The sequence below is a fragment of the Schistocerca serialis genome, chromosome 5 (assembly GCF_023864345.2).
Source record: "Schistocerca serialis cubense isolate TAMUIC-IGC-003099 chromosome 5, iqSchSeri2.2, whole genome shotgun sequence".
NCBI classification, from domain to species: domain Eukaryota; kingdom Metazoa; phylum Arthropoda; class Insecta; order Orthoptera; family Acrididae; genus Schistocerca; species Schistocerca serialis.
The window spans coordinates 537,385,612-537,411,576 of record NC_064642.1 but is presented as its reverse complement, the minus strand read 5'-3'; the positions used below and the strand labels follow the sequence as shown (position 1 = coordinate 537,411,576).

The following is a 25,965-nucleotide window of genomic DNA, read 5'->3' as shown; positions in this document are numbered from 1 at the left end:
AAAAAAAGAAAAGATACGCCCCCCGTAATAAGTTTATAGGATATGTTATTACTTCCCCTTAATAAAACACAAAAAACAGTAATACAAAATACAGATTTATTGCATTCAAGTATACACGCTCTCTATTACAATATCATCTTGTCACATGCACCATTCACAGTAACATAAAGTGTACTTGAGTCCACAATAATGTTCACACTCGTACAGGTGATAACACAATGTCTGTCGATGTCGCACATCAACTCCCCCCTTTTCCTTAAAAAAAACGAGAGCGAGAGAGAGAGAGAGAGAGAAAGAGAGGTGAAGGCCTTGTCATGCCAAAACGATGACTTGAAATGGTGCATACCTCACTTTCTTCTTGCCCACCTCAGGTGGTGTTTTTTTTTTTTTTTTTTTTTTTTTTTTTTTTTTTTTTTTTTTTTTTTTTTTTTTGTGGGGGGGGGGGGAGGGGGGGGGCAGCAAGGACCAGCTGTGTTACAGTTAGCCATCTGGGCAGAACACGGCTGGGAGCTACCTTGGCGACTTGCATCAGCAGTGTATGGAGAGTGTAGCGACAAAGCCAGTTTGCAATCACAGTCTCTCTGTCACCTCTGCGTGTGTTCTTACGTGGGCCGAGCAAGCAGCTGGCCATTGGCAAGAATGCTAAATCTACTGAATTGGTTAAGTATCTTGTCGAGGTGTCCTTGTCCCTTGTCGTGAAACTGGAAGCCACCTGTTGTCTGTGGGAACATGCATCTCACTAGCCTGCCAGAGTATGTAAAAACTGATGTAGGGTTGGGAGGAGGTGGCATCTGCTTAAGCTTGGAGACATTTGTTGTCAGACCCAGTGCCTTTGAATTCAGTGGTTGTGGAGCACTGAAATTGAGGAGCTTTCCATTGTCTGTATGTTCAAGCTTCAGCCGCTCTATCGAAATCGTGCCCTGTCTGCTGTTCTTGTCAATGACGAACATGTTTCCTCGCCTAGAAATGACTCTAAAGGGCCCGGAGTAGGGAGCGCTGAGATCGGCAACCTAACAGAATTGTCTTTGAGCCACACAAACTGACAGCTTTGCAAGTCCTTGTGGGTGAGAATTTTCTATGTGCCTTACATAACCAGACTGAGTACCACGAGATGTTGCATGTGTGAACACAGTGATTCTATAAAATTGGTAGAAATCTATGATGATGATGATGATGATGATGATGAAAGTAGTGATGTAGGTGTGCTCATGTCGCCAGGTACCTGTATACGGTCTGTGAAGGCAGACAGTATCTGTCTACTTTAACTGTAATGCATAACCCCAACAGTGCTAGCAGCAAGGCACCAAATCATGACAAATCACCACATCTTAAAAAAGCCGCCATCAAAGTGTGATGCATTCGTACTACCATACTGTTGCTGGCAGGATGATAGCTATTTGTGAGAAACACATGCATCTGCCACAATATCTATGCCTGATACGTACTGTATGTCAGTTGTAAATTGCACTATAAACTGAGCATGTCTGAATTGGCAGAGTGAGTGGGGGGGTCTTTCATGTGTTGAAAAATTATGGTATGTGAATATTGTGAAGTGTTGCCACAGAACTGGAGCAATTCTTCAAACACCTGTCCTTCAAAGTGTTGCCCTGTCAGTCGTAATTGTCTGGCAATATATGCGGAACCTTACAAATCCCGGCTGCACCAATACCTTGGCCACTGATTCAGCAGAAATATTTCGAATAGGTACCACTTCTGGCCATCACTTGATATGGTCAACGATTGTTAAAAGATAGCAATATCCACCAGAGTAAAGCAATGGTCCTACAATGTCTGCATGAATGTGGGCAAATCTTGCTGTCGGTGTGGGAAAGTACTGAGCTGGCGCGTATGTGTGCCTGGCTACTTTGCTGTTTTGGCAACTCCTGCATGCATGGGTCCAGGCAAGACAATCTCTCTGTCTATCCATGGCCTGTCTGCTTTTCCAGCTACCAGCTTGGCAGAGGCTCTGATATCAATGAGTAAGGTAGTGCTGGCCAACAAAAATTTTATGCCACCAGATTTCAGGGAAAAGCAACCGCCATCATCCTCCAGTTGTATCTCACCAAATTCCCTGTCATGTGCCCTGAAGCAGCATGCGCTGAAGTTGTAGAGCTGTATACCAGTGCTCTTTGACGACATGTTGAAGGGAACCATCATCTTCCTGTTTTGTAGCCATGACAGTCCAATTAGTAACGCTTAAACTAGGACAATGGTGGGAAAGGCCATCTGCCACAATACCTGTGCCTGATACGTACTGTATGTCAGTTGTAAATTGCACTATAAACTGAGCGTGTCTGAATTGGCAGAGTGAGTGGGGGGTCTTTCATGTGTTGAAAAATTGTGGTATGTGAATATTGTGAAGTGTTGACATTCGATGAAAGATCTGAAATGCTTGACGGCCAGGTAGATCTACATCTACATTTATACTCCGCAAGCCACCCAACAGTGTGTGACAGAGGGCACTTTACGTGCCACTGTCATTACCTCCCTTTCCTGTTCCAGTTGCATATGGTTCGTGGGAAGAACGACTGCCGGAAAGCCTCCATGCGCACTCGAATCTCTCTAATTTTACATTCGTGATCTCCTCGGGAGGTATAAGTAGGGGGAGCAATATATTCGATACCTCATCCAGAAACGCACCTTCTCAAAACCTGGACAGCAAGCTACACCGCAATGCAGAGCGCCTCTCTTGCAGAGTCTACCACTTGAGTTTGCTAAACATCTCCGTAACGCTATCTAGCTTACCAAATAACCCTGTTGAGTGGCCCTTGTTCCTTATCCAAGTGAGACAAATGATGTCAATAGTAATTCAGCATTCCAATGAACCTGTGTAGTCCTTCGAAGGAAGCTGGAAAAGGCATCTACTTCAGCCTCTTAGAAGGGAAGTGCCTGCATTTAAGATTGTATGCCCTAAATATGCACTTTCCTTTTTGCAGTAATATATTTGCCTCTAGACAAGGAGGAAAGAACAGCATTGCCTGTAGATGGTGGAGGAAAGAACAGCAATTGATCACGAAATCTGTCATTTTATTACAACAGATCTAGATTTCAGCTATTACGTAGTCATCTTCAGTGCAAAAAATTACAAATCAGGAGAGCCAGGAACAAAATACACTGAGCACCAAAGAAACTGTTACAGGCATGTGTATTTGAATTCAGAGATACGTGAACAGTCAGAATACGGCACTGTGCTCGGTAACTCATCTATAAGACATCAAGTGTATGGTACAGTTGGTAGATCGGTTACTGCAGCTACAATGGCAGGTTATCAAAATTTAAGTGAGTCTGAACGTTGTGTTATAGTCAACGCACGAGCAATGGGACACAGCATCTCTGAGGTAGCGATGAAATGGGGCGGCTAACTAAAGTGTTGATTGTGGCAGGGTTAACGAAGTTAACTGGAGAATAAGTTTTGATACTGGCAGAAATAGTTACAGAATTAATGATGACAAGAGTGTTTGTTAGAATGAAGAAGGAGAAGAAACACGGACATCACACAAATTATGGAAGAATATGGTGATTCCGAATTAATATAAAAATTTCGTACTACTGCTTTTCAATCTCATGCTTGAGAAGCTGGAGTGTATGAATGAGATGTGTAACTATTTCCTAACATAAAGCTCTTTGCTTGTAGTAGGACTAATAGGCATCTAGTATTGATACTTTGTGAATTATGTTCTATCGTGTTATAAAAATGACAATTTGTGCCAAAGAGTCTCGTTTATTTGGTGTGTGTTACAATTGCTGCAATATTAGACGGGCCTATTTCGTTTCGTCTAGCAGACAGTGACAAAATATGTGTAATCAGATCAAGAAACAATACCAGTTTTGGATACTATTTGTTTTAACAGCTTCTTCAGTATTAGATAATGACATTTCACTTTTTCATGTAGCAAAATATTTGATGAACTTTGGTGAAGTAATAGATTCTTTCCCAGAAAGGAAAGCATGCCATGTAAAGTTGCAGCAAAACTAGAGAGAAAAAAATGCTAGGACTTGAGGATTGAAGAAATGTGTACTGTCTTCCTTGTGTCTTGTCTTTACTGATTTATTAGCAAATACTTAATTTTATGCCACCCAAGAAAACAAGTTATTAGCTAATAGGCAATAAAGGGTGCAAATTTTCTGAAGATTTCTTGTTTTCCCGCTTACAAATAATCCCATCCAATATTAATTGAGAGTTTTTTGTTAGAGGGGCTGGATGTCAAACTGGTCGACCGGGAGCAGGAGAGGCATCACGTGACATTTTAATTTCCACCATCCTGAAAATAGTTTGATGACATCAATTACAAAATAATACACCTTTGAACCCCACAGAGTGAAATACAGTGACTGCGATAGAAGAATGCCGTGTGAAGAGGTGTGGCACTGGGCTTTGGCACACTTAAGACCAAGTAACATGTCTTACAGTTCCTCGAACACATATGTTTTATACATATATCAATCTTCAGAAAGATGTGCGCTACACAATGAACATATTTTCATATTTTTGAAAAGTCGATTTTTTAAAATTTTTCTTGACCTACCTCAAACGCTCGAGGGAGGGGGCAGCACCGCAGTTCGGAAATGTCATTGATCCGGGGCTGACGCACAGGGCAGTCCAAGCACAGGGCAGTCTTGAATTGTAGAGGGAAGGTGGATAGTCTCCATGTGCCCCATGTTTATGTTTAGTAATTTTGCTGTTTCCTCTCTGTTTATTGCTCTCATGTCAAATGAAAACAAAACAGATTTATGTGGCTGGGAGCTATCAAGTGATTATAATACATTCACACACTCCAGCTTCTCAAGCATGAGATTGAAAAGTAGTAGTGCGAAATTTTTATATTAATTCGGAATCGCCATATTCTTCCATAATTTGTGTGATGTCCGTGTTTCTTCTCCTTCTTCATTCTAACAAACACTCTTGTCATCATTAATTCTGTAACTATTTCTGCCAGTATCAAAACTTATTCTCCAGTTAACTTCGTTAAACCTGCCACAATCAACACTTTAGTTAGCCGCCCCCCCCCCCCCCCCCCATTTATTCTCCCATTGGGCGTTATTGTGTGTTCGTAGATCGCATTTTCCACGGAAGGCTAAAATATGTTGTTAGTTTCAGATTTTATTTTATTTCGTGGTGTGGTCCTATTCCGTGCACCATTGGCCGATGTCGTTTCACCTCCTTCTCTGGTCTTGCATTCTTCGTCTTTGTTCCAGCACCTGTGGTTATGCCAGAACAATGCTCCAGAAAAATACCTTCACAGAAGACCTCCTAACACAAGTTTCTGTTAGTAATTGACAAGCTTCTCTCTTTCAGAAATGCTCTTCTTGCTATAGTCAGTCTGCATTTTTGTTGCCTCTACTTCAGTCCTTATCTGTAATTTTGCTGTCCAAATGGCAACTCATCTACTATTTTTTATGTCTAATTTCCTAATCTTATCCTCTCAGCATCACCTGATTTAATTCAACTGGATTCCATTACCCTTGTTTTATTTTTCTTGGTGTAAATCTTCTCTTTTCGAAATTCTATGCATTCTATTCAGCTGTTTTTCCAAGTCCTTAGCCAGCTCTGTAAGTATTACAATGTCATTGGCAAACCTTAAAAGTTTTAATCCCTTCTCCATGAACTTTAATTCCCTTTCCAAATTTCTCGTCGGTTCATTTTACAGCTTACTCACTGTATGAATTGAATAACTTTGGGGCTAGGCTACAAACAACTCTTACAACTATACTAGTTGTAAATAATGGTTTGCTCCCTCAATTTTATCAGATACTTTTAGAATCAAATATTCGAAATGCTATCTACATACTGCAGTATGTATTTACAGTCACTGGTGCAAGGTCTTCTGGAGAGAGTGAAGAGATTCTTTTTGTTTTGTCGCATATGTAACAATGCTGCATTTTAAATAGTCTTAGCGCTTTGTAACTTTGTATTGTGTTAAGACTGAGCAAGTTGGCACAGTGGTTGACACTGGACTCACATTCAGGAGAATGATGGTTCAAATTCCTCTACTGCCATCCAGATTTAGGTTGGCCATGATTTCCTTAAATCACTTAAGGCAAATGCCAGAGTCGTTCCTTTGGAAGGCATACCAAATTTCCTTCCATAATCCCAGCTAGTGCTTAATTTCTGATGATCCTGTTGTCGACACGGTGTAAACTCCAAAATTCCTTATATCATGTTTAAGGCAGCTGACACGTGAATTGAACAAAACAGCATCAATTTTTACTTGCACACCATGGAAGTAGCAGCTACTTGAAAGGGCTGCACAAGCATGTTAATCATATGAAATTGCTGTACTGGTTACCATAACACAGGAATAAACAAACAACATTAGTTAAACAGTTGTTAGTCAAGTTTGATTAAAATTGATCCAATTTCAAAATGCACAACACTGCTTGGACAAAATATTGAAAGAAATTTCTAGGTAAATAATTTATGCTTGAATTTAGAAAATTGTAGAAGTATACAAACTATAGTAGAATTGATGAAACAAGTCCCTAACAGCTTTCAACTGTACAGCACAAATGGCTGCATTTGAAAACAACAGTCTCCTATAGAGCTGCAACAACACTGGGCATTCTCATAGAGAAAAACAAAATATCATTATGTAACTGATTGAAGTAAATGCATGAAGCAGCTGTGTGGAGCCCACTGCAACTGTCGGGGATTTGCTTGTGCCAACTGTACTACATATTTGCATAATGTAAGAAAGATGAGTCTTGTTGCAGTAACATTGAGTAAAATGTTTTTTGAGCTCCCAGCTGTGTCTAGTGGTTAAAATGCCACGAGTGTAGACCAAGTACTCTTTCACCATCATCAGGTGAAATTATTGTTGCTGATGGATTGTTTTTACACTCTCATACACTGAGGTGAGAAAAGTGGTGGGATACCTCCTAATATCATGTTGGACTTCCTTTTGCCTGGTGTGATACAGAAACTCGATGTGGCATGGACTCAACAAGTCGTTGGAAGTCCCCTACTGAAATAATGAGTCATGCTGCCTCTATTGTCATCCATAATTGCGAAAGTTTTGCCAGTGCAGGATTTTGCACACGAACTGACCTCTTGATTATGTCCCACAAATGTTCACTGGGTTCATGTCGGATGATGTGAGTGGCCAAATCATTCACTCGAATTGTTCAGAATGTTTTTCAAACCAGTTGTGAACAATTGTGGCCCAGCGACATGGCACATTGTAATCTGTGAAAATTTCATCTTTGTTAGGGAACGTGGAGTCCATATTGCTACAGATTGTCTCCAAGTAGCCAAACATAACCATTTCCAGTCAGTGATCAGTTCAGCTGGAACAGAGGATCCAGTCTATTGCAGGTAAATACAGCCCATGCCATTACGGAGTCACCACCAACCCGCACAGTGGCTTGTTGACAACTTGAGTCCATGGCTTCATGGGGTCTGTGCCACACTTAAACCCTACCATCAGCTCTTGCCAATTAAAATCAGGAGTACTCTGACCAGGCTGCCATTTTCATTTTCTGGGGTTCAGTGTGTATGGTCACCAGCCCAGGGGAAGCGCTGCAGGCGATATCTGCTGTTTGCAAAGGCACTCAAGTTGGTTGTCTACTGCCATAGCGCATTAATGCCAAATATCGCTGCCCTGTCCTAACAGATATTTTCATCATGCATCCCATATTGATTTCAGTGGTTGTTTCATGCAGTTTTGCTTGTCTGTTACCACTGACAACTCTCTGCAAATACCATTGCTCTTGGTCGTTAAGTGAAGGCTGTCTATCTGTATTGTCCGTGGTGAGAGGTAATGGCTGAAATTTGGTATTCTACTCACTCTCTTGACGCTGTGGATCTTGGAACATACAGTTCGCTAATGATTCTCTAAATGGAATGGCTCGTGTGTCTGGCACCAACTACCATTCCGCGTTCTGAGTCTGTTAATTCCCATTGTGCAACCACAATCACATTGGAGATCTTTTCATATGAATCACTTGAGTGAAAATGACAGTTCTGCCAGTGTCCTGCCCTTTTATACCTTGTGTACATGATACTACTGCCATATGTATTTGTGCATGCTGCTACCCTGTGACCTTTGTCACCTTAGTGTATACTCTAGTTGTCAACTGAGACATCACTGGTGGTAGTGGTAATGCCTTACATGGGCATATGGTGACTCCCCATTCAAAGAAACATATTAATATTACTGAGCTGCTCAAAGAATTAAGTTAAGTGTTTTTGCTCTTCATGTAATTGTTAGTCTTGAAAAATCATCAACCTTGTAATGTATTTTGCTTATTTCCACTCAGTTATGTCTTGTGGAATAATGTACTGTGGTAACTCGTCACTTAGAAAGAAAGGGTTGATTGCTCAAAAGCCAGCAGTAATAATATGTGGTGTTAACCTGCAGTCATCTTGAATTTTTTTTCTTTTTTTTGTATATGCATGCCAATAAGAATTGGAATTACCTTGAGATTTCCATATATACAACAATGGAATTTGTCATAACCCCCCACAATTTTAGAAGTTTAGTGGTATCAACCTTTATTACTCATTATTAAAGGTACCATCAGTGGCTCAGAAATAAGTTCAGTATGCATCAACAAAAATTTGGATCATTTTGTCGATAACGTAAACTGTCTGTGACATAGTGAAGTCAGTCTTAAATGTAGCCTAAAATCATTTCTACTGGTCAACTTCTTTTATTCCATTTTTACTTAGAAGTGGTAGAAAAAGAAGATTAATTTTAACAGTAGTTGCATCAAAAGGATTGAAGAAAAAAGTAGTTCAGTAATGTTTAAATTTAGGCTAATGTGCCTGGGACCTACTTCATGCTCACTTGTAGACAGCTGTGTCTGTTAAGTATTGCCAGCAATTTTAATTTCAATGACTTCTCGAACTGCACTGTCCCAGAAGCCATGAGTGTGAGCTCAACAAAGGTGTCATCAGATTTGATTCAGTGGCTGTTCTCCAGAACATGTTCAGCTAAAGCAGATTTGTCAGTGGAACATAAGTGATAAAATATCTTGGAAGATAAGAGATGAGGTACTGGCAGAAGTAAAGCCGTGTGGGTGAGCTTTTGAGCCGTGCCTGGATAGCTTAATCAGCAGAGCACTTGATTGTAAAATGGCAAAGGACCTAGGTTCAAGTTCCAGTCCAGCACACAGTATTAATCAGCCAGGAAGTTTCAAACCAGTGCACACACGATTACAGAGTGAAAAATTCATTGTCCATTAAATTAAAAAACTGATAAAACGCTAAAATTTTACCCAAATTTTGCATTCTAACTGAAACAACATCAAAATGAAAGTAGTTGTTTCTGATAGACTTAACTGTGCTGTTTTAAATGGTGTCAAATATTATAAAATCAACATTGTCAATTTTTATATAGGAGGGTGTCAGATATAGGCAGAATATGATACTTTTTGTGTTTTTGTATCTTTAGAGGTGGATAACACAGCAAATACTTTTGTAGGGAAATTCATGAGTCACAAATGTAGTGACAGGCAGTCCAAAGGATAATGATCATATTTACAATGCCTTTTACTCGCAACCTGTTCTTTGTTAAAATATGGGAAAAATTTGAGGTACGAAAATTTTGCAGCAAGTTTGAAGAGAGTTCGTGCCATGGGCATTGCTTTGTAATTCTCATTTATTTTAGTTTCTTGTTCTTTGCAAGAAATCGCATCAGAACTGCAAAGTTGCAGGAGTCGAACCCCATTAGGTCCGGCTACCCAAACTTCTTTTTTGGTTACACAGGAAGTGCCATTATTAAAAACAACTCTAGTATCTACAGGTTGCAGATGGATCTGAAACTTGACAGATGTTCATTCATGTTCCTTAGGTACAGTATGTACAATTTTCAACAAAATTGATGATGATTGAGCTGTGACCTCTGACACTTGACGTGGAATGACACTTTTTGACAGACAGAATTCCAAACATAAACCTGTTTCTGGTTTATGTTGCACAAGCTGATAGATGAAGAGGAAAAGAAGATATTATGAGCAATTTCACAGCAAATAAAACCTGTTGTACCCAGTTCAGTCCAATATTAAAGGAGCAATTAGGAGAATGGCTTGTTTATTCCCCATAGCAATAAAAATTACTTGACAATGCCAAAGATCAGGATGGCATTGACCACCTCTCTCACTGGATATGGCATTGCACACAAGCAATGTTTTTCTGCTAGTCCCAAGGAACCACCCTACTGTCATTATGGTTCCCATTTGACAGTGGTTCACATTTTGCTGACTTTCTCAGTCTAGCTGCCCTGCAACAGACTCTTAATCTTTCTGACTTGCTACCCTTGGTGTTAGGAGACGATGCCTTAGCAGCTGACTTAGTTGTTCATTTTATTCATGAAGGGTGGTTTTTACCACTCTCTTGAAGAGAGGACCTCTTAACCTTATTGGCCCATTGAGAGGTTGGCAGAACACACTATTGCTTCCCCTGCCAGATCAGACTGCAGCTGTCTGGGCTCAGTGGTCCACCCTACCTGCTCTTAACTTTTCCTCCCCTCTCTTGCATGGCCTGTTCAACCTGTTCTTTTGTCTAACTATGGTTCTCTTGCCCTGTCCTTGTTGCTAGTCTTTCCTAGTCAATTTCTGAGTGGGGAACCTGTGGTAAGGGGTGGGTGGTGTATGTCCTCTCACTGCACTCTGGGTTTTCGGGGCTTCTGATTGCTCCCTAGATGGGTTACCTCGCCTGCCTTTCTACCTATGTCTCCCTCGCCTCTTTTTTTAATCCTTATCTAGCCTTTGTCAACCTTAGGTAGGCCTTGAGGTTTTCTTCCCCTTGATTTTGTGCGATAGGCCATCTCTGATGAACAGTCATGTAGACCTATCTGTCCCGGGTGGGGGGGGGGGGGGGAGGAGGAGGAGGACTGATGACCTAATAGTTTGGTCCCTTTAATCACCCATCCAACCAACCAGCCAGCCACCAACCATATACAGATTTTATATGGTTTGCTTGGCTTTTGTTGATGTATACCTTCATTCATTCCACGTCCTGTAGATTCTCATTTTAAATAGGGTCTCTGGTGTGCGATTTAATGAATAAATAACAATTGGTACAAAATATTCACAGTGAATGGCAAGAATTGCACATGGCTTGACAGGGTACAACCCATCCCCCTCCCCTTCACCTTCCCCCTCCCACTCTACCTCCCCTCCCCTTTCTGCCCCAGATGTGGGTGTGACAGCAGTCTAAGAACATTAACTGCTGTTTATTTTGAAATTTTTTACTGGGTTTATCCAAATCCTGTTGACCACTGTAAGCTTCTGTTAAAATGTACTTTATCATCACCATTAAGTTTGATGAATAGCTGTAAAAAGAGCAATAAACTGGACTGATTATCAAAATAGAATAATAAAACTAAATTATTTTTTGTATTGTATATCACTAGAATATGAAACATTTATGACTGTTTTAAATATTTTTGTATTTTGTTAAGAATTAACTAGTTTTCTCTGTTACAGTTGTTACCGAAAGAAATGCATTGGCTCTGTCTCGAAGTCCATATTGTGTTAATCTTTTTTATTCATTACAGTCTGCTTCAAATATTTACCTGGTAGGTATTGAGAAATGTTTTGTGCAGTTAGATATAATTTTCGAACATCAGACTCTATAATTTGCTCTTATGCTTATTATGACTGTTGAATAATTTATGAGACCTGTATATAAAATAAAGAATATGTTTTGGTTTAATAATATTTGGGTCATTCCATCTCAAATCAACTAACAGTCTGAACCTTGATATCTCAGATTTGGATGAATTTTTTTTTTCTGGTAATGTACCCACTAACACTAGTTCAAAATTTAAAATTTAAAATTTTTCTGACCTTTGGTTTTTGAGTTTCGAGTGTTTAAAAATAAAAAATAAACCTCCATTTTTGATCAAATGATGATTGTTTTAAAATGCTGTAGCTCAAAAACTATACAACCTAGAGAGCTCAAACTTCCACCATTGTTTTCCTCTATAAATTCCCTTCAGTTTTATATGTAACATGACTATGCTACCTAAATTTGAAAATTTTAAACTATTCCAAAAAAACATTTTTTGAAATTTCCAAAATACGTACCCTCGGATTTTTTTAAAAAAATTATATGTGTTGTCCAGTCTGTCTACATGTATGCAAAATTTCAAGATGGGATGTCAATGGGTTCTTATATAAAATATTTTACTACTGCAATACACACTAGTGAGATGAAAAGCAGACTATTTCTATACTATGAATACTAAGGTATGCCTGTGTAATTCTAACAGACTTAAATTATTATGTTAGGCTTTTTATGCAACATTACCCTCTTATTGTTTGTTAATTCATTAAATGATATTTTAATGCGAGAATAAAATATATAAAAAAATAATAACTTTACAATTTCGTACGACATTTACTTTTTATTATTAAAAAAAACATGAGATTTTCATATAGGGTCAAGGCTCTAGTTTTGGCCACTACCCCACTTACGGCCACCTTCACGTAACGGGGAAGCTACACTGCATCCTTTCATCATATATTATAAATGGGAGGGAAAACTAAAACATCTGCAGTATGTCTTCATATCAGATTGCCCGAAACATAATGCAGTCGCTTTCTATGTATTCCAGAAAAAAATGCTAGAAATCATAAACCAAAACTTGCCTTTTGCACTTAAAAAGATTACTTACTTTTCTGATGGCAGCGCTGCACAATATAAAAATAAGAAAAACTTCCTTAATTTGTGTTTGCATAAAACTGATTTTGAAGTTGAGACAGAGAGGGAGTTCTTTGCAACATCCCATGGCAAGAGCATATGCGATGGCCTTGGCGGAACTGTTATGCAGCTAGCTGCTAAAGCCAGCTTACAAAGTCCATATAACCAACAAATCGTAACACCCAAATCACTTCATGTATTTGCCATGTAAAACATAAAAAACATTGACTTTGAATATTGCACAACAGAGGACTACGAACTGACCAAAGAATACTTACTTCCTCGGTTTAGTGACTCAGAAGCGATTGTGGGAACACAAAAGCTTCGCTCATATAAACCCTGCACAGAGAGTCAAATTACTGTCAGGCCTTATCATTTTAGTCTGGATGAGTCTCTTGAATATGTGACAACACTGAACCAAATAACACCGTCACATATAGAAAATATTACTGCTGGTTTTGTGACAGTAGCATATGACGAATCTTGGTGGCTAGGGTGCATTGAAGAAAAATACAATGACATGTACCGAATAAATTTTTTACACCTAAAGGGTCCAGCCCAGTCTTTTTACTATCCACAACCAAGAGATATATTAGATGTCCCACGAAATACTCTTTTACAAACAGCGAATCCAACAACAACTACGGGAAGAACCTACACTTTAAGTGCTAAAGAAATGAAGTTGTCTTCTCTTTCTTTGGAAAAATATCTTAAAAGACCACAAAAGAAGCACGTTTAAATTATGTTACACCTACCCCCAATAAACACTAAGTTGTATAGATACCATGTGTATTAACTTTGTAAATACCAATTGGTATTAGAAATACAGTTCTATCCATGCAGATATCAACAAGTTAATCTTTTTCCCAAGTGAAATTACTTATATGCCAATTTCTAATATAATGATCTTGTTGTAAATGATTACAAATAACACTGGAAAACCAAGAAAAAGATAATCTCTGCCATTTACAACTAAGGATGAAGGTGAGTGGCTTTATTCAAAATTTTTACTTGTAGCATGTATACTACCAATTAAAATGTGTTCACTTCCTTCTGATGCATAGTTAAAAGAATCATGAACATTAAATTAAAACAACACTATATCATTTAATGAATTAACAAACAATAAGAGGGTAACGTTGCATAAAAGGCTAATAAAATAATTTGTTTGTTAGAATTACATAGTCCTACCTTAGTATACATAGCCTAGAAATAGTCTGCTTTTCACCTCACTAGTGTGTATTGCAGTAGTAAAATATTATTTTACACAAGAATCCATTGAGATTCCATCTTGAAATTTTGCATGCATGTAGTCAGACTGGACAACACATATAATTTTTATAAAGAAATCCGAGGGTACGTATTTTGGAAGTTTCAAAACATGGTTTTTTGGAATAGTTTAAAATTTTCAGGTTTAGGTAGCATAGTCATGTTACATATCAAATTGAAGGGAATTTATAGAGGAAAACAATGGTGCAATTCTGAGCTCTCTAAGTTGTATAGTATTTGAGCTACAGTATTTAAACAATCATCGATTGATCAAAAACAGAGTTTTTATTTTTAAACCCCTGAAACTCAAAAACCAAAGATCAGAAAAATTTGAAATCTCAAATTTAAACTAGCGTTAGTGGATGCATTACCTGAAAAAAATTCATTCAAATCTGGGAGGTCATGATTCAAATCATGTAGTACAATTGGTTGATTTGACATGGAATGACCCATTTGTGCTATGACTTCCTAAATAAAAATTTATCCATTGAATAAAAGTAGTTGCTTAGAAATAAAATATTTATATGTTGCTTCCTTTTCCCATAAACAATTTCAACATTGAATGTATAAATGAACTCTGTCTTCCATTTGCACAATTGTCCAAACACAGAAAAAGTAAATTTGACATTCCTACATCTCTATGATCTCCATTTGTGATGCCTTGCCCTCCTCCTCCTCCTCCTCGTCCTCTTCCTCCTCCTTCGATGATACATTTTACATGTCTGGCATGTCGTGTAATGTTTTGTCTAATGTAATATCTTGTATAGACACCTTTTATTAACCTGACACGTTCCACATCATTACGAGTGTCGTATTCATGATCCAGGGAACAAGTACTAATCTAATCTAATCTAATCTAATCAACACCTTTGTGCCTTTGGCCCACATTTGTATGCTAACATCAAAAGATAAGAATGACTCATTACAATTTGTTATAGGTAATGTCACTTTTAGTTACTTATAACAAAGCAGTCTTGAGTATGACACTTGTGTACATTAAGTACACCATTAATAGATCAAAATATAAACTCTAAACCACTTCTAACATATATCCATTCCTCACTACCATGATTGTGAGAAAGAGTGCTGATGAACACGCTGTTTAGTGTCCAACAGTTTTAAAACCATAGATCCATCCAAGAAAAAATAATCATTTTGCTTTCCTATTTAAAAACTTTATTTGGTTGGTATTCTCTTATATGCAGTAGTTTGCACCAAATGTTGATGTACCTCACAGTGTTTGAAACAGATATTGAACCAATTGTTAATGGTATATTAGATTGTATATACTGATTTAATCTGAAATTTTGTTTGATACCAAAACATTATTGGCGGAGGTGCTTCTGTGTTAAATAAGGTTGTCTTGCAAAAGTGCTACCAGTATGTTTCAACCAGCAAGTTTGAACTACTTATCCTCCTCCATTTTGGGAGGAACAATCAAACATTGCTGCAGCATCCAAAATAAACTTAACTTCACAATGGTTGCATCTAAAACTCTTATTGTACAATGTATTTAACTTATTTTAGTATTTCCCTTTAGATTTCCATGCATGTAAAATAGGCAAAGGTACAAATAAGACATCTAAAATGTGTTATGTTGTGACATTGAAGGTAATGGAGTACATGGTCGGAGGTGATTTAAAATCGCTACTGATGGTGTACGGATACTTCGACGAAGCAATGGCAGCATTTTATGCAGCAGAAATCACGCTTGCTTTGGAATACTTACATGCACACAAGATAGTTCATAGAGATTTGAAACCTGACAATGTTCTACTTTGTCAGAGAGGCCACATTAAACTTACAGATTTTGGTTTGAGCAGAATTTCTCTGCGAAGAGGTAAGTTTAGTTATCTACTTCACCATATTTCTTATTATAGTATATTGACGTGGGACTATTAAACTAGCAAATAAATTAAATGCAAGAAAGTGAATCACAAAAAAGAAGGCAGAATGAAATCGGGAGAGTGATAGGATGGATAAGGCACTGATTTGAATTTGCCTTGTGTATTAAGTTTGTGAGCACTCAGGGTAATGAAGGCTAACTCTGCCATAGAAAATCACATATAATAGTGGTTGATATTCAGTTGAGTGAGTAAGAATTGATATTTAATTACTTCCTTAAATTTTACTTTAATGCTTTTCTGAACTTCAGTCTAATTTTTGAACATGCTTCCATTACAATATATTTCAAGTCATAACTTAACTGAGTATTGTTTCTCTGTAACAGCAGCAGCACTAGCACTGTTAATTCTTATGCAGGAGTTCAGAACATTCATGAAAATATTAGGAGTCTGTTAATGTCAGTTGGCACCACCACACCTCTCCCTATAGCCAATGCCCATTGTCATTTATATTCACCATGCTTGTTTATACATTAAAACATAGATAAACTAAAATTTACATATGCATTAGAAAGTGAATCAACCTCTGTCAGAATGTCCTCTCACTATACTGACAAGCATATAAACGTATCTGGGATGTAGCTTTGTTTGGAATTGAAATGTGGACAGATGAGAGGAGGATGAAAGGTGTAGAAATGAAGTGTTGAGATAAGAGTTTTATGCCACAACTTGTCTAGAAGGAATAGATTGATGGGACACAACCCTGGGGCATCAAGGAATGATTAATGGAGTAACGGTGGGAAATATGGTGTGCAAAAATTGCTGAAAGATACCAAGGCTTGAGTGGAGTAAGCAATTTAAAGTAGATACGGGGTACAGTAGCTGTGCAGAGGTGAAGAAGCCTGTAAAGCTTGGGTAGCTGTGTCGAACCAGCCTTCAGACTGGTGATAACATTAACAACCCAAAAATGCAAGAACATTTTACAAATTGTAGTACTTTGTTGTCTTAGCAATAACATTTTGGTGTAAAGGATCTGAAAGGACTTATTGTAAAAAAACAGTGAACATATCATGCAGATTTGATTGTTGATCAGTGTCTTGAAGCCTGTTCAATGACAGTGCAACTGTCAGTCAGTCAGTCAGTCAGTCAGTCAGTCATTGGAGATTTAAAAAAAAAAAAATTGTCACATCACCAAGTCCTTTGCTCATGCTACAATTAAGAGCTCCTTTAACACATACAGACACACACTCTCATTTACTTTACTATGATTCCTCATCCTAAGAACCAGTGGCATTGTAAACACATAATAAGATGTGCCTCTATCTCTGTTATAGACTTCACAAATCTGAAATGTCTGATAAGCAATAATTTCTTGACTGTTAAAAGTCTCAAGCCTTGCTACAGTCTCTAATTGACTTGACACTGTTTGTAGCACACTTGCCAACTTACTGGATAACGGCGCAAAATTTTGATTTGTTATGACAAATTTAAGGTTTTCGTTTGACTCACCCTCGTACTTAACCGTCAGTCGATGAGCAGCCACACTTGCGGCAACAGCATCGACACAGACAGAGACAGACAGACAGATCATAGGAGGAGAAGGCACTCATGCCTTACAGTTTATAAAGCTGTTGATAGTGTTATTATTAGTACAAAGAATAGTGTAGGTGCCCAAGAGATTCTGCAAAACCCTTGAGTTTACTGAATTTTGCGCTAATGAACTCAGATGCTAAGGGACATGGTAATGGTTGGGTTACTGTGGCTGTAGTACATGGTGCTCAAGTAGAGACTGTAGCAAGGCTTGAGACTTTTAACATTCAAGAAATTATTGCTTATCAGACATTTCAGATTTGTGAACTCTTTAACAGAGATAGAGGCACATCTTATTATATGTTTACCTTTGCCATTGGTTCTTAGGACGAGGAATCATCATAAAGTAAATGAGTCAGAGTCTGTGTCTGTATGTGTTCAAGGGGCTCTTAATTGTAGCAAGATTAAAGTTGTTGGTAAAGTGACCCATTATTATAGAAACTGAAATTAAGTACCGATCCTTTCCTTATCTCCCATGAGACTTCTTTTAAAAATAAATATAAAATTATAATGCTAAGAATCTTAAAGGCACATTAAAAGTACACTTTTATCATCTTTTTGTGTTACGAAGTTAAGCACTCTGTAGTACACGGCCTTCCCCTTTGTAAGTTGCTGACATTTGCATATTTCAGGAGGCCTTATTTATATGATCATCTATCTATTATGATGTTAAGTGTTTGCTTGTAATGCTTATGTGTGAACTGTATAACATAATACAATAATACTGTATAGGATAAAGACTGTAGTTTGAGTAGTGACGTGAGGAAACACAATCAGCTGCAGCATAGAAGCAGCATGTAGTGTGCACTCAACATAGTAGCAGGAAATGCAGAAATGGGCAATGTGCAGAGATTTCGTTATTGTATAAATTCATTTTACAGAAAGAGTTTTATAATTTTATTCTTATTGGTCCCACTGTAATTGATACTGTATAGTGCTACTGTAATGATTTTATGTTGCTTGATAATTGTTTCAATCAACACTGTTAACAAAGAAAGGTTTATTGTATCAGCAGCTATTTTATGAAGTGAGAATGAGAACCAGCATGGCATTTGCCTAGAAAATTGTGCTAAACTGCCTAAAAATCAAACTTAAGCTAGACAATGTTCCCAGCCATTGGTCATTATTCTGGAGTGACATTTCCATATCGATTTGGATTACTTCCCTGCTATGAAGCCACTGTGCTGTCTGTTAATTTATTAGAACTAGTCCCTCTTAAGAAATCTGTTCCCAGGTTTGATCAGTCATTTAAAGAGAAATATAATTTTCGAGTATTGTCCCAGGTGGTTACATTTCGAAGAGAAAAAGAGAAACTTCATTCAATCAACAGAGAAGTCAGTTGTCCATGAATGAACTGCAAAGACCATAGTGTGTGATTGTAATTATTGTGCAGTCAAAATAACTTGCAACTTTTGACAGTTTGTTCTGGTGAAGGGGACGTAATGTTCCTCACTTAGCACTGGTGACAAGCTAGCTTCCCCTCCTGTGCAGCCATCAGGTCAGCAGATGTTGTGCAGCTGTTGCTGTCCCCATCAGTAACAAATAGTGCATGGTGTCAGTTGTCAGTTGCTTCCCATTTGTCGTTTCCCATTGTGAAGTGTATTGTTTTAGAGCATTGGACTGTTCTGCATTTGTCGGTTCTTGTTGTGAACTAGTGTTTCTGTATCAGCGTTGTTCTAGTAGTGGTGTATTGTGTCTCAGTAGGAGGTTTACCACAAAAGAGGTTGTGGCTTAGGACTTGTTTGCTGTCATCAAGGTATCAATGTTGGGGAAGGAAATTTCATCTGCATCCAAGGTGACTGATTTGTGTGAATACTTTGAGCTGTAGAACAAATGATGGGTTTTTGAATTTGGAAGTTTCAAGACTAATGGACAGAAATGCCATAAATATACAGTGTGGATGTTTGGAAAGGAAGGTCAGAATGATGAAGCAGTATCATGTCATTGTTTCCTGGAAACAATGGCAAGAAAGGAAGTTGTGACAGATGTGTAACCAAGATTGATGCATTCCAGCTGGATGCATTCTGCAGAAATGAGTATGGTTGTCATCAACCCAATGACTACCCTACATCAGATATATTTATTTTTAGCTTCCAAAAAGCGGAGCTTTTTAGAGTACACCATCTCTTCAAAAATGTGTGTGTGAGCTTGTTTTTCAGCGTGAAAGATTTCTTCCAGAAAAGTGACATTATGGCCTGCTGGTGCCAGTACAGGTGTGCGATGGGCAGCATTTTGTTTGGAGGCATCCTGTTGCTTGAAGAGATGTGGGTTAATGCCTGACTTAACAAAAGCATTGAGAGACAAGAATGGTAGGACAATTGTCCATCCTGCTGGCTTGCCCCTGCTTTCATTCCAAACTGTTTTTTGCTGCAACTTTCCGGGAAGAAAAATCGATATTGGGAAGAAATTATCATCACAATTAATGGAATTGTTTTCTGATTTTCCACTCCAAAATATTCTCCTGATTTAAGCAATAGCTATAGACCTTCCACCGTATCACTTCATTCTCTCAGATAAAGCATTTAGTATTGTTGTGAAATAGGGGAGAAAGTGTTACAGATTAGTGATTTGGGGTAGGATATACCAAGAACAATTGTGTTTTTAGTTATGATACGATCTTTTCATGACATTTTGACCACCAAATTTCTCCTCCGAATGCCTAAGTATTTGTTGACTCTCTCCTGCATAGGGACAAATGACATCACAATAAAATAAGTAAGAGCTCACACGAAAAGGTTTTTTCCAACATTCTGTTTGAGAGTGGAACAATTGAGAAATAGTCTGGAAGTGGTTGTATAAACCCTCTAGCAAGCACTTAAATGTGGACTGCCTCACAGTCGTGCAGATTTTAGATATAAGAAAGCTCCAACAGTGCAATGGAGACAAGTGGTTACTTTACTTTGGGCACAGATTTCCTGCCAACATAAAAAAATGCAATCTGGCATGAATGAGAAATTCTCAGTGGAATTGGTAAAGCTTTACAAATCAAATACACAACACTACCATATCAACAAGCTTGCCTTGGTTAAAGGACAGAGGATTCATCCCTACCATTCCCACTTCAGTCCAATTTTACTTATAAGTTATAACCAGGTGTAAATGTTGATGGAAGAAGCTATGTTAGCTCACAAGTCTGGTTTCAAGTTTTGAAACTTACCAATATAGTGGTAGGAGGATTTCTGAAATATTGCTGCAAGGAAGAATTGTAGGTGTATGGTAATTTCTGTTGGCTCCAGCACCAACCACACAGCTAGCCAAGCATATTAAGACAACTGCTTCTGAGTCAGAGAGATATGCCGACCCCGAATAGAATGTGCCCAGTGGATTGACAATGAGGGGTCAGTGTGCCGGCGAGGATGTGGTTCGTAGGTGGTTTCTACATAGTACATATAGTACATAGGCAGATTGGATACACTGCTTTAGTACGAGGTGGCAGGGTTAACAGGAGGCTGATGGCAGCTGTTTGGTCTCTGTTAACACTCACTCACCATCAGCAGCATCCAGCACAAGTTCCAGATCCAAGGAAGTGGACAGCAGTGATTTGTGCCTTTCTGTCACATCATTTAATAAATTACTGATTGATGTAAGTTGGGTATTTCACTCATTTATTAACATGCATTTCCCAACGTGCAGAAAATAGGTGTGGCACCAGGGCTCCCCCACCCTTGGTCCATTCATGACTACTAAAAGTTGTAAGTTATTTTAGTTGCATCATACTATATTTGTCACTCTTGAAAGAAGAATGTTGCTGAATTGGAGCATGTTATCACCATATGGTTCACTTGCTGCATGCATACCATTTATGTAATTGTGGTAAACTGCTGCTTCAGATTTGACTCCGTTTGTTGTGTTGTGTGTCACTATCTACATCTCTGTGATATTGATGGAAAGACTAAGAAAATAACCTCATCATTTAATGTCATATTGATGCGCAGAACAGTACTTAGAACGATGATGATGATGATTGATGATGATGATGATGATGATACAGTGCAGGCCCTACAGCAGTGAAGCAGGCATTACGTTTTTACTCTTGTGTTGCACTCTAAATTAGTTAATTTTTTTGTTGTGAAGTGAAAAATGAAGCAATATCTAGTGTGTTGTGAGAATTTCTTACAACTTGCAGCATGAATTTTCATGAGATATTTCATCATTTGTGACATGTCTCAGTTTTGCGGTCATCACAAGGCCTTGTCGCCACAAAAGATTGTTAGTCAAATGATGTGAATTTCACACAATTGACTAATTTTTACAAAGCATTCGAGATTATAGGAAGTCAGCTCAATCAGCTCAAAACTGTGTTAACGGTAGACTCAGTCTAAGTGAAAAATCAGATCACTTATTGATGTCAAATTGTGGTTGAATATGCAAACGATAATTTCCTCTCTCTGGCTAAGTATATACTGTGAATATAATAGAGGGAAACAGTCCACATGGGAAAAATATATCTAAAAACAAAGATGATGTGACTTACCAAACGAAAGCACTGGCAGGTCGATAGACACACAAACAAACACAAACATACACACAAAATTCAAGCTTTCGCAACCAACGGTTGCTTCATCAGGAAAGAGGGAAGGAGAGGGAAAGACGAAAGGATGTGGGTTTTAAGGGAGAGGGTAAGGAGTCATTCCAATCCCGGTAGCGGAAAGACTTACCTTAGGGGGAAAAAAGGACAGGTATACACTCGCGCGCACACACACACACCCATATCCAACTGCACATACACAGACCTAACTGTTTGGTTGAATCTGGGAGTGGGGCTGAAGGTGAGACCTTTGGATAGGACAGAGGTTTTGGATTGGGAGAGAGGTTTGGAGGAAAGGTTAACTACTGAATTAGGGTGTTGTGGTTCCAGATTGTGTTGATTGGAATTTTGAGGTTTTGGAGGGAGTGGAGCTGGAAGTGGGAGATTGAGTAGATGGGAGAGACTGGTTTTGTGTGCAATGAGAGGAGGTTGAGGTTTGTTGGAAAGGTTGTGAAGGGTGAGTGAGTTGCCTTTCCAGAGGTGGGAAACCAGGAGATTGGATAGTTTTTTGAGGTGGAGGGTGGCATGCTGTTCTAATTTGTGGTTGGCCTGTAGGAGGATGCTCTGAACAGCCTGTGTGGATGTGGGAGAGGAAAGACTGAGGACTTTTATTAAGGATAGGAGTTGACGGGTGTGTTCGTTGGCTGAGTTGATGTGTAGGTGAAGGATTAGGTGGGTGAGGGCAATGGATTGTTCAGTTTGGAATTGGTATAGGGACTGATGGAAAGAAGGGTTGCAGCCAGAGATGGGAACTTTAAGTGTGAGGCCTTTGGGGGTAATGCCAAATGTCAGACAAGCCTGAGAAAATAAAATATGGGAGTGTAACCTAGCTAGGGCGAAGGCATGTTTGCAGAGGGAATGTAAATAAAACTTAATGGGGTCGTTGTGGGGGTGTTTTGAGGGTGACATGGTATTAGAAGGTGGAAAGTGTAACATGAGGCTGAAATGAAAGTGAAAATAATAATATATGGGGAGAGATAAAGGTGAACTAGAAAACAACTGGAGACCTGGTGTGAAAAAAGGCAAAAAAGTGTTGGTTAAAGATGGGCTTTGTTGATCCTGTGGTGAACTTGGGTTGGTAGACAACGATGTGCACAAAGGTTAGGTGGTTGTGTTGCCGCCAAAACACGTTAAAGGGTGGAGAAATTCGGGAAAATTTCGAAAAAACTGCGTGTAAATGTATTAAAAGGAGTGGTTTTGTGGTGGCAGATGATGAAAATGAGGCTAACAATTGCCTGACGAAGAAATAATGACGTTAAAACCTGTGGGAAGCGGCTAAAAATGATCATTGATGTGGGAAAAATGGAAATGGAAATAAAGCGAAAGTTATTAGAACTAGCCGAAATGGTTGTTTAATAGGTGAAAGGAACTGTTTGTGAACTAGAAACGGTGGATTTTATAGCAGCGGTAGTGTTGAAAGCGGAAAAAATATTTTTTTGGTTATGGTTTGGAAGTGGGTTACGTATTATTGAGTATATATAGGCGGGATAAAATTGTATAGTAGATTACGGTAAAAAGGAGAAGGTGAATAAAAAGTGAAACTAGTGGCAAAAACAGAGAGAGAAAATAAGCGACATAAAAGATTTCAAAATGCAACAGTGACAATAACAAACGTAATTGTTGGGTTCAAATTAATGATATGGATATAATAAGAGGGAAACAATCCACGTGGGAAAAATATATCTAAAAACAAAGATGATGTGACTTACCAAACGAAAGCGCTGGCAGGTCGATAGACACACAAACAAACACAAACATACACACAAAATTCAAGCTTTCACAACCAACGGTTGCTTCATCAGGAAAGAGGGAAGGAGAGGGAAAGACGAAAGGATGTGGGTTTTAAGGGAGAGGGTAAGGAGTCATTCCAATCCCGGGAGCGGAAAGACTTACCTTAAGGGGAAAAAAGGACAGGTATACACTCGCGCACACACACCCATATCCAACCGCACATACACATATACTGTGATGAATATCTGTGACAAATTAGAACTTGAATCTTGATCCCAGATTTTTGTGGGCAGTACTGTACCAGTTGTACAAATAAGGCAGCGTTTCGTAATGTTTCAGAGACCATTACCCCTGAGTGCAATCATATATTAGCTATTAGGCCCCCTTCCCCATCTCCTACCCCACCGTCATCATTAGTGCCTAACTGAACTCCAGAATGAAAAGAAATTTTCTTTGAACACTTTGCTTTTTAAAATGGTAAAAGGTAAATTAAATTTAGTTTAACAGGTGTTTCATTAAACCACACGAGCTCTACTCACAGCTCCTTCTCAGAAAAGAAAGCTAACAATCCACATTGAGGGTAAACATGAGTTACAGAAACTGCTTGCTCTGCACCACTCCTCTCCCTATTGGCACTTGCTTCAACCACTCCCTGTACACCCATTTAGAATCAACTAAATTAAAACTTGTACAGCGTACTTAGGCTTACTGTTTGTAAATCACTGGATTTCTGAAGTCCTTACTTCTGAACTGTGAGAAATTGGAAGACTTTAAGCTCCCAATGCTTTGTATGTTACCATTGCCACTAAATAATAATAATAATAATAATAATAACAACAACAACAAATCAACAACTCAACCAATTACTAAAGATAACAGAAGTATTCAACAATGATATAAATATGGCTTTTGGAACAGACAAATGTAAGAAAAATAGCATAGTCAAGGGAAAACACATTAAACAAGATATTGGACATATTGGATAACCACAGCGACTGCATAGAAGCGATGGAAAGAACAGATGCCTATAAATATCTAGGATACAGACAAAAAATAGGAATAGATAATACAAATATTAAAGAACAACTAAAAAAAAAATATAGACAAAGACTAACAAAAATAATGAAAACAGAATTGACAGCAAGAAACAAGACAAAAGCTATAAATACTTACGCTATACCAATATTGACCTACTCATTTGGAGTAGTGAAATGGAGTAACACAGACCTAGAAGCACTCAATACACTTACACGATCACACTGCCACAAATATAGAATACATCACATACATTCAGCAACAGAAAGATTCACATTAAGCAGAAAGGAAGGAGGAAAGGGATTTATCGACATAAAAAAACCTACATTATGGACAGGTAGACAATTTAAGAAAATTCTTACAGAACGAGCAGAAACTAGCAAAATACACAAAGCAATCACTCATATAAATACATCGGCTACACCATTGCAATTTCATAACCACTTCTACAACCCTTTAGATCACATAACATCAACAGATACGAAGAAAGTAAATTGGAAAAAGAAAACACTACATGGCAAGCACCCGTATCATCTAACACAGCCACACATCGATCAAGACGCATCCAACACATGGCTAAGAAAAGGCAATATATACAGTGAGATGGAAGGATTCATGATTGCAATACAGGATCAAACAATAAACACCAGATATTACAGTAAGCATATTATTAAAGATCCCAATACCACAACAGATAAATGCAGACTTTGCAAACAACAAATAGAAACAGTAGATCACATCACAAGCGGGCGTACAATACTAGCAAATACAGAATACCCAGAAGATATGACAATGTAGCAAAAATAATAAATCAACAGCTTGCCTTACAACATAAACTTATAAAACAACACGTTCCCACATACAAGTATGCACCACAAAATGTACTGGAGAATGATGAATACAAATTATACTGGAACAGAACCATTATAACAGATAAAACACCACCACATAACAAACCTAACATCATACTCACCAATGTTGTTGTTGTTGTTGTTGTGGTCTTCAGTCCTGAGACTGGTTTGATGCAGCTCTCCATGCTACTCTATCCTGTGCAAGCTTTTTCATCTCCCAGTACCTACTGCAACCTACATCCCTCTGAATCTGCTAAGTGTGTTCATCTCTTGGTCTCCCTCTACGATTTTTACCCTCCACACTGCCCTCCAGTACTAAATTGGTGATCCCTTGATGCCTCAGAACATGTCCTACCAACCGATCCCTTCTTCTAGTCAAGTTGTGCCACAAACTTCTCTTCTCCCCAATCCTCATTAGTTATGTGATCTCATTAGTTATGTGATCTACCCATCTAATCTTCAGCATTCTTC

The 25,965-nt window shown here is 38.4% G+C and overlaps 1 protein-coding gene across 4 annotated transcripts in view; it reads left to right on the top strand.

Annotated features, from left to right (window-relative positions):
• The window catches only part of LOC126482322 (serine/threonine-protein kinase greatwall), a 118,552-nt gene that overhangs the window by 29,735 nt on the left and 62,852 nt on the right, over positions 1–25,965 (top strand). For all 4 annotated transcript variants that reach the window (XM_050106366.1, XM_050106367.1, XM_050106365.1 and 1 more), the window contains 2 exons: positions 11,428–11,519; positions 15,527–15,755. In XM_050106366.1, coding sequence (XP_049962323.1) covers positions 11,428–11,519; positions 15,527–15,755 — 321 coding nt within the window. The remainder of the gene's footprint in view (positions 1–11,427; positions 11,520–15,526; positions 15,756–25,965) is intronic.